General features: G+C 36.5%; 1 protein-coding gene across 3 annotated transcripts in view; it reads left to right on the top strand.

The window, feature by feature from the left end:
• ARHGEF3 (Rho guanine nucleotide exchange factor 3) overlaps window positions 1–15,103 on the top strand; it is a 121,454-nt gene that overhangs the window by 57,745 nt on the left and 48,606 nt on the right. For all 3 annotated transcript variants that reach the window (XM_062610762.1, XM_062610761.1, XM_062610764.1), the window contains one exon: window positions 6,684–6,746. In XM_062610762.1, the coding sequence (XP_062466746.1) occupies window positions 6,684–6,746 (63 nt within the window). The remainder of the gene's footprint in view (window positions 1–6,683; window positions 6,747–15,103) is intronic.

The following is a 15,103-nucleotide window of genomic DNA, read 5'->3' as shown; positions in this document are numbered from 1 at the left end:
AAGAGGGCTGGCCTTAAACAATGACAGAAGGTTGATCTCTGAATAAGCTTAAACTGGGGAATGAATCACCTGTTTGTGAAATTGGAATGAGTTAGCTCTGAATCAAACTGAGGGGGAACACCGTATTCAACAGAAAATTCACATATTTCCAGTTGGTTACTGCAGATACAGAAAGCTGGGTAATGTGACACCACTGCTGCCTCTTCTAGTTCACTTCTGAAGTCTGCTTTGTGGTGCTTTATCCCTCCACCTGTGGCAGGAAATGTTAAATTAGTGATTGTTCAGCTAACCTGAAGATAGGTTATTAATCTTTTGCCTAGTAATTTTATACCCAATTTAAGTTGAATCCAAGGCATATTTTGTTAACTGAGTGATAACAGCAGGTGAGAAAAATGTTGGAGCATTTCCTCCTGTTGTATGACAACACCAAACTGAAATATTCTTTTTTATTTTCTGGCTGTGTCATCTATGGAACTTCTGGAAACATTTTAGATTACTCTGGAGAATTGAAATAGTGTGTATTTCCCTCCCAGTCCAGTTTATCATTATTTCTTTCATCCTACCTCACTTCTCATACCATTTAAAATCTGGTTTGTACTATTTGTGCCTCATCATTTTTTACTATACCTCATCCCTTCAAATTGTTTTTCTTTGATTGGTTTTGGTTTTTAATTGAGTCTGATGGAGATACTGTCCTTTGGGTTGTCCTTCATAGTAATGTACCATAAACTGAAGAGAACATAAAACCCTGAACAGTGAATCCCTTCCTGCCTTTTCCTCACAAAGTAAAAATGAGAAAAAAATTTGCTAAAATGTTTTCCCTTTCTTGGATTATTGCAAATTTGGGTTTGTTTTGGCTTGGTTTGTTGGGGGGGAGTGGGTATTTTTTTGTCTAAACTTGTATTCTATGGGACAGACTTAACAAAAATGCAGCATTCATACATTAACCTTTGGATTATTACTGGTATGAAAAGATTTCTTTAACATTTGAAGGAGCTGTAGTAAAGTAGAAAATGTGAGAAGCTTTTGGGTTTTGAAAAATGTATGTGATACATGTATATAGGTATTTGTGTATGCTTATCTATACATATGTTTATATATGTGTGTGTACATATCTATGCACCTCTACTTATATTTCTCTATCTCATATATGAGAACCTCATTTTTTTTCAAAGTCATTTTCTTCCAGTTAGCCGTGTGCCCACGTGTGTGTGCTGAGGAGACTTTTAAGTTTTCTAGTTACTTCCGTAAGAAAACAATTTGAAATACAAAATAATGAAATGGTTTATAGTTTTTTTTTTGTTGTTGTTGTTGGGTTTTTTTGTTTTTTCTTTGGTGGGGGGGCTTTCTGGTTTTGGGGATGGAGAAAGTCTCGTTTGGTAGAATGAATGGATTCTCATTTGTTAAATGGATTTCTCTGTAAAAAAAGGGCTTAAATAAGTTGGTTTGTGTTTTGTTTTGAAATGAGTCTGTCTGTCTTAAAAGGTTTAAGGGTATCATGTGCCTATGCAAATACATGCTCTTGAACTATTATTTATTTTGATGCCAGTCTGTGTGCAGGCACATTTCTAAGCTATTAGAATGGACAGATGATTTAGCAGAAGTCAGCGAATCTTCTGAAAAGCATTTCCTTCCCCGTCACAGGATGGGCTTTTTTCTATCAAGCTATTTTTGTACATCTTTGCATTTCATCTCCCAGGTGGTAAAATACAAGTCTGTGGTATTAATAACTAAAGCTCTGTGATGGAGAGAGGATGTAAATTCAGTCTTCCTATAACAATGTCTTATTGCTTTAATTTCTTTAATTAAATCACTGCTTTAATATATAATTGGATCTCTTACTTTCTCATCTCCTGTGAGATAATTATTGAGAACAACTCTTTCCTGCTATGTGAAGACCAGGAAGTGTTCTGTCTCTATAACCGTGGATGTAACCACAGCATTTCAGGCAACAGTATCAAGATTCAAGATTCCTAGTTTTTATACACATTGTGGGCTGGGGGCTTAGGGTTTTGTTGGTTGGGGGTTTTTTTGTATTTCAAAAGACAAACTCCCAAATGCAATAGAAAATGCTTTTCAGTGTAGAGAGACACATTCAGATTCATATAATGCATCTTTATGGTCAGTTGGTAAACACAAACATGTCTCTGTTCAGAACAGATACTTGTTATTGGTATGCTTTTTTCAGGCAGACCTGTACACCCTTTTTAAGTTCTACAGATATTGTGCAGAAAAGGGGAGTTACCACAGCATTGCAAGCTGTCCTTTTTACCCAGCAAGATGAACGGCTTCATAATGTTTTTCAGTTCAGTTTGTTTCAAGTACACCCAAGTACTAATAAGGAAATCCTCTGCAGTGAAATAGCAGGTGGCATTTGTCCATTGCTCATAGTCCAACAGGGAGTTATCACAGGATTGTGTATTTAGCGTATTTCATCCAGTGCTGCAGTATGGCATTACTCATGTACCTAATATACACTGGAGATGAGCGATCATGTCTATTATAAGGATAGTATGCTACCCTTTTAATTGGATTATTTTTTGATATTACACTGAATTTAAAACAGGGCTGGGTTCTAATTGGATAGTTCAGCTTAAAATTTCAGAAATATTCACGTTAGTAGCTTTAATGTGCTTCCCAAGAACAGAGATAGAGAACTCTAAGGGTCATGTGTCTTAAAAATTTTTCCTTTATTTCATAGTATCCATAATATATTGGGGCTTCTTATGGGATTTTAATGAAAACAAACCCTGATAAAATCTAACTACATGGCTTTGTTAAAACAACATGCGTATGCAGTATATTAGAATGGGATTATATGTTAACGCATGCGGAGAACCTGAGTTCCTTACGCAAGTTAATGTAACTCAGGCATGTTCAGGTATCCATAAGGGACTCAGCTTTTCTATCCCTTGACATGTTTGTGGTTAAACCTGTAACTTTCTGTCAGTTCTCTGTGTGGGTATATCTTAGGCTTACTAGTGTATGTCTTCTTAATATAGCACATTCAGTGTGGGATTTTTCTCCCTAGTACACATGCTTCTTCAAGCCATGGAGTTCTAAAAAAGAGCTATTGTTAAATTGTATTAAAACTGGTGATTGCTACAGCCATATAAGAAATATTAACAAGAACTAGGGATACTTCATGTGCAAGGTAATAAAACGGAATGAAGAAATCAGTACTTTATCCCTAATGCTATGCCTGGGTCAGTGCAGGGGTCATGTTGAATTCAAGATTCACACATTGTGTTTTTTTGGTTAACATAGTCCTGTGTGACAATATAAGCTGGTATGATAACTCTACCATGATACAGTATGGTGCAGTTAGGACTTGTTTGTTATGTTTATTTGATATTCAAGCAATGTGTGCAATAGCTACTTGATCCTCTTGGAGCAGCACTGCCTATTAAAATTGTCTCAATAAGTTCAACTCTTTCATTAATATGCCATTTAACTGATTTCAGTATTTGGGCTATAAATTCATTTTATTGCTAAAGATTCTTGGCTTTGCACCGAAGCTTGTTCTACTACAAATGCATGCCATAGAGTGCTTGCTTATGTTCATCTTAAAGCTATTACACTGTACTTCCAGGATCTTTTGTGAAGGGAATACACACAAAATTATTGATACTGAAATGGAGTGAAGTTTGTATTACTTGATGTGCCCTGTGATTTAAAACATAAAATGGAGAGCAACATTTAAGGGGTGGTTTTCTGCAACATGAGAGATTCAGAGGTCAGCTGTGTTGTGCTGTGGCAACTGAGACAAGACTTGTAACTCCTTTGGGTAAAAGATGCTCACAAAGAGCAGGGATTAATTTAATGAGCACCTTATGCTCCCTGCACAATATCCACTGCAATCTTTGCTTCTAATCCACTTATTATGGGCAAAGAAATTTATCTGGTAGCTCAATTTACTGGATTTTTTTTTTTCTTGCTGTGACGTCCCATCCCACCCCCCTTGTACAATGGCAGCTGCCCTTGAAACTCTTAGAAAATTTAAAACCTTAGTCTTGCCTGCAGTGGTTGACATTTATAATTTCTGTATGAAATGACTTGTCTTGCATAGCAGCTGAGACAAACTTAGAGAACATTAGTATAATATTTGCAAACTTCTAGATAACCAGGACAGTACCGTATACATGTTGTTGGCCGGATTTGTGTGCCTGTGTTGCTTTTCAGTAAGTAGAAGATTTAAAATAAAGATGGGGTGATCCTTTGTTTAGCACAATGAAGTGTAAGGTAGATGAAGGCATCTACTTTGTGGAGGCTGCCCCAGATGCATTCAATATGTAATTGCTTTTCTTACAGTTTACCTGCTTTTTTCGTCCCTTTTGGTGTGTACATCACGGCTGGTACTGGTTTGCTCCTCATGAGTGTTCTGTGATTCAGTTATATAACCAAAGAGGTTGTCTCTACATAAGATATGAGCATGTTAACGTTAACTACCTGAATAGCCGAATAGCCAAATAGCCTTGCTTTGGACACTTGTCCTCATCACTGTGTTGCCTGTGATACCTCTCTGTTTTGGACCCACTTTGAATGTAGTAGTTAGACGTTCACATGTAATTGTCTTTGTGTAACTTCTACAGTAACAGGGTGTCCTGTCTTTCTCAAATTCACTTTAATCCTGTAGCCTTGCTTCTACTTCATATTGTGTAATTTGCATCCGGCCATCTGTACCCCAGAATCATGAGTACAGATTCAGGTTACCACATCCGTAGACCACTGTCACTTACCCTTCTCTTGTAGAAATCTGTATTCCAGATCTAAACATCCTTTGTCTTGATTTAACCTGTGCTCACTGTAGGGGATGGATGGTGCCTCTTAGTTTCTTGTTTGCAAAGTGAAGACTTAGTGTCAATGTAATTAGAATCAATATATAATTTTTTTTGAGAAAACCTAAAGAATATATGCATTTGTAGCTACAGAATTCTAATTAGGTTTGAAGAATCATCTGCAACATGTTCACCAGGATCTTAGGAAATATTACCCTTGGGGCAAAGAACTGGCTTTACAGATCTCATCCCTGTTCTGGGTTGTTTTGTTTTTCATCATCATCATTTCACACTAGCTCACCCTAGAATAAGAATTCACATTAGTTTATCCAGTGAAAGAAAAAAGAATCCAACCACCCAATAAACACCACTACAGGATAAACAAATATACTCCATTATTTCAGAACTTTCTGTTTGTTGCTCACTGTGGTCTGGTCCAGAAATTTCTGTGATCTACTCTGTCCTTTAGCGTGTTGCTAAATATCTGGACTATAACTGAGAGGCTTTGGTTATGCATAGTCCGAGGGTGAGAGAACTTATGATCCAGTTTCTGTTTCTGAATAATGACTGCATTAAAGCACAGCTGTCTTTGACTGTATAATTACCATTGTGAGAAAAAAACCGAGACAAGTTACTTCCTAAAAAATAGCAAAACTGTATTTAAATATGATTACACAAGTCTAAGATCGGCTGGAAACTAGTGAGGAAGTATAAAAAGTTTCGACACCTGTAGTTTAATTTTAAAACCATGAAATCAAAACTTCTGGATTTTATGGTAAATATTCATTACCTTTGTTCATCGAAGAAACAGTTCTCAGAAACCATGTGCTTGACCTAGTAGATGAAATGTTGTTTTTTACTGGCTTTCATGGAATAAAATCTCTCAGCTTCAGAAGAGCTTGAAGCATGAGTACTGGGAAGGGGGGTGGGTACAGTTTTTATCTATAATTTTTTGTTAATAATTAAAAAATACCTGTACAATGTGCAGCTTCTGTCATTTAGCTGAGCTTTTGTCAGATCATAAAATAGGAGCTCCATATCCTATCTATGTGTTTTTTTTTTTGTACTTTAAATTGCTCATCTTTTGACTTTTGGAGACTGGAAACTAAATCCTGGCTATTCAGTGTGAATGCTTATCTCTAGTTGACAGTGGAAGACAACACAGCTGGATAAATAAGGATCAAGTATTCTGTGACTCCTTTGTTTCCTAAACCTTCCTGGCCTGGTAGAAAATGCAGAACTCTGTCAAATGAAATTTCATACTTTTTTGAAGGGCAAGAAGATTAATCTTGTGGTGAACCTGTGAAACGACATGAGGGAGGGCTTGCCATTTTCTAAAACAAAACTGGAAAATAGAGCAGAATGCTGTCACTGACATAGATAGTGAAATACAAATATATGTGAATGTAATGCCTGCATCTAATGAAATTCCTATCACCTGCTATCCTCACTATGTAGTATGTCTGGGAATAGTTCTTGATTGTTGAATATGTGTTTTGAAAAATCTAAGTATAGTTTTTTGACACAAGAGTTTCTCCTCCTGACAGTCTCATTAGTTATGGAAGGTCATAATAAGTGCCAAGTACAATTTACAATATCCACTAACTACTCATGCTTTTAGTTAGAAATTAGTTTCCTAATTGAAGTGAACTTAACGCTCTTTAGGTCGAAAAAGGAACAGCATTTAATCTACTAATGTGCTAATAGGTAGCTTTTCAGCTTTTGAAAATAGAGTTTATATTCACATGCATGGTGATTATAATGATGATGATAGAAAATTAGTAACCATATATATACATGTATTTATGTGTATGACTTCATTGTATATACCTGTCTCAGGATCAAGCTAGAGGTACTTGGTACTATTAGTCAAAACTGAATTTTTCTGTACATTTTGTTTTATAGAAAAAACGAAAACAGAGTGCTCAAGATGAAGATACAATCAGTATCTGCAGCCTCGATACAAGTGTGAGTAATTTCATTTTCCTTTTTTTGCTTTCCCATTCCATTCTCTTCAGTTCAAGTCTGGTCAAATTCTGGTGTATCTTGACGAATGGCCAGTTTATTTAAATGGACAATTTATGGAAATACTGTAAATACTTATAATTTATATAAATACTGTAACTGTCAGGGTGACTTCCTTTAAGAGAGAAGATGCGTTTGGTTTTGAAAGTAGCCTGGCATGTGAACAACACCCTCAGGTTTCTTAGCTTTAGGTAATGGTTCAAGTGTTTCCATCAAACTTGGTGCCATTGACATTAAAATGAGTTTGGCAGGAAGAATTATGCATGATCTAATGATCTGTGTTCCTACTAATTGGATTATAATCCTCGTAGTAAAGGAGGACTATCACCTTTGTGAGCCTTCTGGACATGACAATTAAACTATTGTTTATCCTTTCACATCATATTTTGCTGATGGATAATTATGAAGACAGTGCTGAGTATGTATCTAGATTGAATACCTGCTCCTTCAGTCTCAAGTGTCTCATGTCATTAGAAAATACTGGAGTCTTCTAGCTGCACTACGGAACGTTGTAGCATGAGATAGGCAGTTGAAATCCAACCTTCTGTAGCTGAATACTTACCTGTAGAAGCATTTTATTCTGTGTGTGTGTGCTTAAAAAGTGCAAGAAAAATGAGACATGCGAGAAGATGCTATTTATACTGGGGAGAGGTGTGCCTTTTGTCAGCTTGGGTTTTGCTCTTAGCCATATTTGGCATTCCAAGCAATCAGAGGTTTTCTTACAGGGCAGAGAGCTGGTTGTCTTTTCTTTTGATGTCCGAGAAGGCAAATTTCAAAAAGAAGGCAAAATTAAAAAAGAATGAGTTCATACCTCACAGAAACCAACTGTAGTGGTGTTATGCAAAATCGCCTTTCCTTATTTTGTGTTGCCTTTCACTATTTGTATACAAGGTAACTTATGCCCCCCAAAACCAGATGGAGAAACAAAAGTATCTAGAATAATCAAAAGTTATAACCATTTCCATAATAAGAAGCAGTCAAACATACTGAAACTTACATAAACTAAAATCAGATATACTGGGGGAAAAAATGGTGGGTGATAAGTTCTGTGAAATATGATCAGTGTAAGGTAATTACTTTTCTTGTTATTAAGGGCACAAAATGAAACTCTCTGTGGATTCATAGCAAACCAAAAGGGCTTCTTCTTCACCTAGCATGCAGTGGCAGAATTCTGGTGCAGGGTGTTCTAGGTACCAGAGGTTAGCAGGAGTTCAAAAAGCAGATTGGACCAAATCATGGAAGAAAAATCCATCAAGATTATTAGACCAAGTGAAAACCATCCATCTGAAGAAATCCTTGAACTTGAATATTTCTGAAGTCTGGGAGAGTAAACTATGCGTGTAGGTGTTTGTTACTCTGCTTTCACACACCTCCTTTGGACAGCTTTTCTATTACCATTGCTGGACATGGTGCTGGCCTGAGATCCATCCTTAGCCTGAGTGACCATCATTCTGAGATGCCTTTAATTAGCCCAATATGCTACCTTTTTTCTTCCAAGCAATGGCAGTTTTGAAATGACATAGTGAGGGCTCTGCTATTAGTTGGAGCCTTTGGATTGTGGCATGATACACATAACTAAATGTTCACATTCCTTTGTCTACCAACTCTCTTATATCTTTGAAAAGATGTGCCAAATTGCTTATATCTATATCCTAAATTAAAGCATTTATTTTCCAGAGAAGTGGTGAAGAATATGAAAATTGAAATGCATGTGTTCCCTAGTATGGATTTAGATTCTAACTGGGATAATGATATGCTATTAAATTTTTTGCAGATAATAAATCTCTCAAGCCTCTAATAAAATTGGTTCTTTTTTATTAAATAGCATATGTATTTAACAAATAAGCATATTAGACTTTCCTGTGCAGCATGCTTTCTGGTTTACATAATTAGGTGAATGCCTCCTGTTCCATTCTACCAGCTCACTTAGCTGCTGCTGTAAGGAAGTGCTTTCAATCCCATGCTGCACTTGCTGCTGCTGGCTTCAAAGGGAGCACCTCACAGATATGGACTTGCCAGTGGAAAGATCTGGCCATATTTTACTGTCTAAAGTTTCCAGTTTGTGTAAGTGCATCTGTTCAGCACCTCTGTCCAGGAGGGGGTGGGAGATGGCAAAGAAGGAGGCTATTAACTATTTAAAGACTGGATTACTTCATACCTTGGAAAGCAACATACCTGTGTGTCTCCTGCCAGTTTACAGCATCATCTGTCTACAATCTTTTTATGAAAATAGTTTTTTGTATTTTATTTTTCTATGACTGACTGCAGCCAGGCACACCTGGCTTTTCCAGGGGAGTCAGTCAAGATGACAGAATTTCCTCTCACAGGAAATGCTGGTTGGAGCTATGCTGAGTCAGGACAAGGACTGGTAACCTAAGCGTGTTAACTGATCTTTGTATTTGTTTAGTGATCTGGACTGGCATTGATGCTTCAGGAGTTGATGAACTGGCTTATGAAACTGACTGGTTGCTTTTGGCTCATTTTATTGCCAGCTTCAAGAAGTGGATTTGTAAATCCCCTCAATGTCAAGTAGCTTGTGATAACTTGTGACAGATGTAGCCAGCAGAGTGTGAGGGCTGAGGGCACAAACGCACAGGGCTGCTGCAGTCTTAAGTCTGTATTTAAAGGAAAATTTAGATAATATCTGATGTGCTCTTGTTCATGTTGGTGTTGCCTGCAAGGCTTAACTTGTATTCAGTCTATACAGTTAACTCAGCCTGTAGTGCGTTTCATCCTCATGCTGTTAAAATGGTGATATGTTCTAGATTTGCATACGCATATTGATTTACAGACATTATATAATTAAGATGGGTTGTATAAACTTCAGATTTTATAGCTGATCCTTTAAGCTTGGAGAACTGGGACAGAGAAACTGAGCCTTAAAGGGCCAAGTACTTTTCTGTGTTTAAAACACCTCCTTAGAGCTCTACAGTTCTCTCTATTCCTCCCCTGTGCAAACACTGTATCTCCCCTTAAATTCTGAGCTGCTTTCGAGATGTTTGTTTTTTTTTCTGCTGTTTTTTTCACACCTTGCTGCTTCTGCTGCTTTTGTTGTTTTGCAGTACCCAGGCTTTGAAACATGGGTCTTCAGTCTGTGCAACCTTCTTTGGAGCCTGGTGTAGTGCTGGAGGTTTGTGTTCCTCAGTCATAGTCAGCCGGTCCTTTAGCTGTGTTCTGGACCTTGCTTGGGAACAGATTATTGATGTAGCTTATGCAGGCCAAGTGCTCTTTGGCAATTTTGAGCTGTTATGTATGGCAAAATGGTGATGGGCACTGTTTTCTGGAGTTTTTTATACAGAGAACTCAGCAAGGTAGTTAAAAGCAATGTCTTTTTAATGGCCATTGCAAAAGGGGTAACTGCAAAGTAGTTGAAATCTTGTAATGGTGATAGATGATACCATGTGCCTCATGAGTCTGATCTGTAAAATCATAACTGACTCTGGAGCTATCCAAATCAAAAAGCTGGTAAATCCTAATAGAAAGCTTGCACTTTTCTGAATAAAATTGTACTTACTTAAGCAAAATCCTGTGCAGAAGAGGAATCAGGGTGATGGTGTGCAGTTCTTCTCTGCAATCAGTTGTATGCAAAATTTGTTGTGAATTCATGGAATTGGCTTTTGTTTTCTTTTGCTGTTGAGGAGAAGGAACATAAATAACATGATGAACTAGATAAGTAAACACAAAAGAAGGTAAAATTCCATATGTAAAGCCTCAGAAGAGTTATTTATTGTGGTTATATAGAGCAGTTATCATTACTGAAAATAAAACTCTTTCAAATGGTCATTTATTACTGCATTCTGAACTGGAGAAGTCTGACTGCTTATCTGTCTATTTGCAAGTTAATAAAATGCGCCCCAATATAAAATACAAACAAGAAGTTACCCAGACTTAACTACATTTGCATACACTAGATCAGAGTTCATTATTTTTGATTGCTTTTGGTGCTGAGTGATCATTTGTTATGTATTTGAGAGTCAATTTAACAGAAATATTTTTTGACCTAATTAAACTTAATTATGAACTCAATAATATTTGATTGACAAGGTATGGCGAGCTAGCTTTAAAAAGCTTAGAGAGGATTACTTCTGTATCAGTTTGTCAGAGTTGAGATAATTAAAATATACATTTTATCTATGTCATTTTATTTCTATAAACTCTGGTCTGTGGCATGTTCAGAGTATAAAAGGTCTCCAGCTTGCCCAGTAAGATGTATACAGTATGTCTGAATTATGCATGACTTCTTAATACTGCTCTATTGCGTAGGTGGTCAGTGCTCCATCTGGATTCAAACTTCATTATAAAGTGAGTGTTCTTAATCCATTATTAATCCATCAAATGATTGTTATAGACGAGACACTGTCTGCTGTTGGTGATATTTGTAATAGTGTAATGTCATATATCTTAAGGCTATGTTTTGTTATTCCTTTGCTATTGCTCATTAAACAAGTCCTACAAGTGCTCTATTGGAAAAATGTATAAACCTCTGGTTATGCTGCATTCTTTTTGGTTTTTTTCCACACATTCTGGAATGATCCCAGGCTTCCTGTGTAGTGTTGCAATACAATGGCTCTTTACTTACGTGAACAGCTTCTCAGAATCTGGCTGAGTGTTCCAGTAAATCTCCCAGACTAACAGCCATACTCAGCAGAAGTATAATTGTTAAAACTAACTTTCTTTATGGTTTAACTCAAACTAACTGTGTCACTGTGACTTCAAAGCAACTATTTGTCTGCTCCAGTTTAAACTCATGTACAAGACATAACTTGAATACAGCATCCTTTCCTACAGTACAGAGAATCCACTGACCTCAGGGAAATTGTTCCCTTTTGTTTTGTTTGTTGGTTTTTTTTTCCCCTTTTCAGAAATTGGACATGGAAGAAAAAAGACCTTGGTTCATTAACATATATGTCATATTCAGCACAACTCTGCCTGTATGCAAGACTATGAAACGATCTTGTATGTGTTAAGGGTTCCAAAAGTGGGTTTCTTTGTTGTTCAGATGCAGTGTTCAGATTGTCTTAGTAGTTTTAATGTGCTGTGTATTTCCTATAAAACAAGTTCTGCTTACAGACAATAAAGAAAGAGTATATGAGTAAAGAGGACCTGTTACTCAAGTGGGGTCTATATCTGAAAAATGACTGGAAAATGGGATCAGAGAAGGAAGATATAATTTAGGGAGGTAGGCTCCAGTTGTCTTTGGCAAACTAATAAAGCCTTAGGAAAACAAGTATTGCCCATGGGTCTCTAATTTTATATTTTATAGAAAAGGAATAGTTTACATTAGTAAGTAATAATTATTTATATGCTTTATATATAAATATTTACATGCTTAATATCTACTCATGCCAGCATTTAAAAAATATCAACTAAATAGCAAAACATCATTATTTTTAATAAAAATGTAACCATAATAAGCATTGTGTTCTGGCAGAATTACTGAAGCTGCTGCTGTATCAGCAATAAGTTTAACATAGCTAAAGTATCCACAGACAAAATGAGGGGAGGGCAGAGAGGCTTTCAGATGTTATTTAAATGGGAGGTTATATAGAAGGTATACATAAAATCTGCAATTTGTACTAAGGTCTGAAGCACCATATTATATTGCTTATAGTAGGTGCTTCTAAGCTCGCTTGGCCACATCTACATAAACTGCAGTCCAGCACTTAAGCTACAGCAGTTATTTGGTGTATGGTATACTGGAAGTGAGGTTTTGATTAATGTCCTTTAGTATTTTTTCTATCCTATGCTGTCTTTAAGACACTCTTAGGCAGATGGTGGTTAGCAGTGTGGTATTTTCCACTCGCTGTTTGTATCTCTGCAGTGTAGTAATTCAATATATAGAATATTATTTTCTTGAATGATGCTGTTTTTCTCAATGATATTCCTCCATAACAGGAAAAGGTAATTGAAGTTTGAATTCAGTTTAAATTATTTCTGGGTTACAGAATCAGACTTGATGTATGCTTATTTTCAACACAGCAACATCGGGAGCATTTGTGAACAGAAATCAGCCCGATGTTATCGACAGCTATGAATTTGGATATCCATTAAGAAATGCATGTGGTGATTGGCTTGATGAAGAGTCGCAGAGGCGATGTAGTTACGTTTTTGTAATTAAATTGAATCAAAGGCCAAGAGTTATTATAGTTTGATTTCTTCAGAGGTCAAAATAAAAACCAGTATTAGTTCTATAGTGATAAATATTCTATAATCCAATGCATTTTCTAAAATTAGATTTTATAAATCATCATTGCTAACTGGATTTTATATTGAATCTGTAATATGGAGCATGCAGACAGAATTTTGGGGGAAAAAAACGAAGGCTCCACGTAAGTGATGTGCTGTGTGTGCCCTTTAGTCAGAGTTGAGTTATTCCAAGTTAGATTCTACTTTTGATTGAAACAGTCTACTTATAATTACTCTGTGGAAGAGGGAAAAGATGTCCCATTCATCTCCAGGTAACTGCTGGGAGTGCTTGACATAGTCCAGTGCCTACTGAAGTCTCAAATGGAAGTCAAGCCAGGATTTCATTGAATTAGCATGGCTGCATATTTTAAAGTCCATAAATTTCTGTAACGTCAACTACATTTTGGCTCTGCCTCTAGAAGTGACCAACTGTAACAGGAAATTAAGTTTGTACATAAATATACCGGAATGCCTTTATAACATCATAGGGTTAGGATAGGCCTCATGAGGACACTTCTGCCATCCATCTCTCTCAGTGGCTGCATTAAATGATAATGAAGTTACTCATTACAGATACTTCTGCAAGTTATTTGTAAGCCTCTGCTGCTTCTGCAGGCAAATCCAGCCTAGAGCTTATTTGTGTCTGTTAAAAAGACTTTCCTAGTCACAAACCGGTTTCAGAAACTGCTTCATGATAGTTCAGACCAGTTTAAGACTATAAAATCCACTGAACAGACATGGACAGGGGATCCTATATTACACTTCTCACTGTAGCCAAAGTCTAGTGAAAAGCAAAATTATTTCAGGTGATGCCTTTTGCTTTACAGGGGTTAAAGATAATAGTTTTTAAAAAGTAAAATGCAGCAATGGGTATTTTTTTTTTTTTTTGTTAGGCGAATCGGAAGAGGAACCATTTGTTTCAGCAAATGGGAAGTTAAAGTAATTTTATCAGTATGTTGGCCACATTCTCATTAAATACTAGGTTATATCTGCTTGTGTCTTCTGAAGAAACCTGTTATACGAGGCGGTTGTTGGTGTTTTTTTTTTTTTCCGAGCTGGCTGCGTTTTAACATAAAAATAATGATCAAATAACTTCTTGAACAAGAACTTCACAACAGGAAAAACAAAGATGGCCTCATAACTATAAATCTGATCACTATTTTGTCAGTAGTAGTATTTACTGTACAAATTTTTCTATTTCTGGTAAAAGCAGGTTGACTAAATAGTTTTGCACAGAGATTTGAGATTACATGGTCTATTTAGCTTGTATTTATTCCAGCATGAGCCTGAAGTTTTCTGTGTAACCTCCAGTGAACCATCCGACCTCTATCTTGAGCAGATTCTTATCTGCAAAATACAAATCACTATTCTTGTTTGTTTTCCTAAGCTGCTTTGTGAGCAAAATGCAGGTATTTCTAGAGGCATGTTCTTCACTGCCGTTGCTGTGGACTTCAATTGGGAGGATATATGTCAGTGCAGGGTGTTAACCAAGGTCACTTCAGTGCAGAATAGTGTAGGTATACATAAGCAGGTGACTGATAAAGTTTATTATAACAGAGAAGTGTAATATGATTTTTCATAGACGTTTCACTTGTTTTCTCTGGGGGCATCTTGCAGTGCTGTGGTGATCATTCTGTCTGTATAGCAGTGATTTCCTGATTCATTTGGTAGCTCTTAGGTTCCCTTTTTGTTTTTTTTTTTAGGTTTGGGGTTTTTTTGTTGTTTTTTTTTTTTAATTACTTTGACCATTCCATTGTTCTTGTAGCTGTGGAATCTGGAAAGCTCAAGGACATCTGCTTACAGCTTCTGACTCACTCCTTATGCAGCTGCACCCTCTTTCTTACACTATGGTGTGAAAAACAGCGAGGAGTGGGGAAAGCCCTCAGCAAATAAGTGTTTGGAAATGTTGTTTATGATGTTTGACAAGAAAAGTAAATTGGTCATCCTTTTGCATTTGGAACAAACTTGATGTTAATATATGTTGGGTGTGAAGCTGATGTGGTAGCATATTACAGCATAAGTGACTTATCAGCTTGATAAAGTAGAATAAAGAATTAAGGTAGTTAATGAATATTGCTGAAAAATTAAGGCAATTTATAATGGTTTAGTTTTAC

Source organism: Pezoporus occidentalis, unplaced genomic scaffold (assembly GCF_034315485.1).
Source record: "Pezoporus occidentalis ecotype Australia unplaced genomic scaffold, CSIRO_AGI_Poc_V1 ctg149, whole genome shotgun sequence".
NCBI classification, from domain to species: Eukaryota; Metazoa; Chordata; class Aves; order Psittaciformes; family Psittacidae; genus Pezoporus; species Pezoporus occidentalis.
Note: the sequence above shows the minus strand (reverse complement) of the source record. Positions and strands in the feature narration are given on the sequence as shown.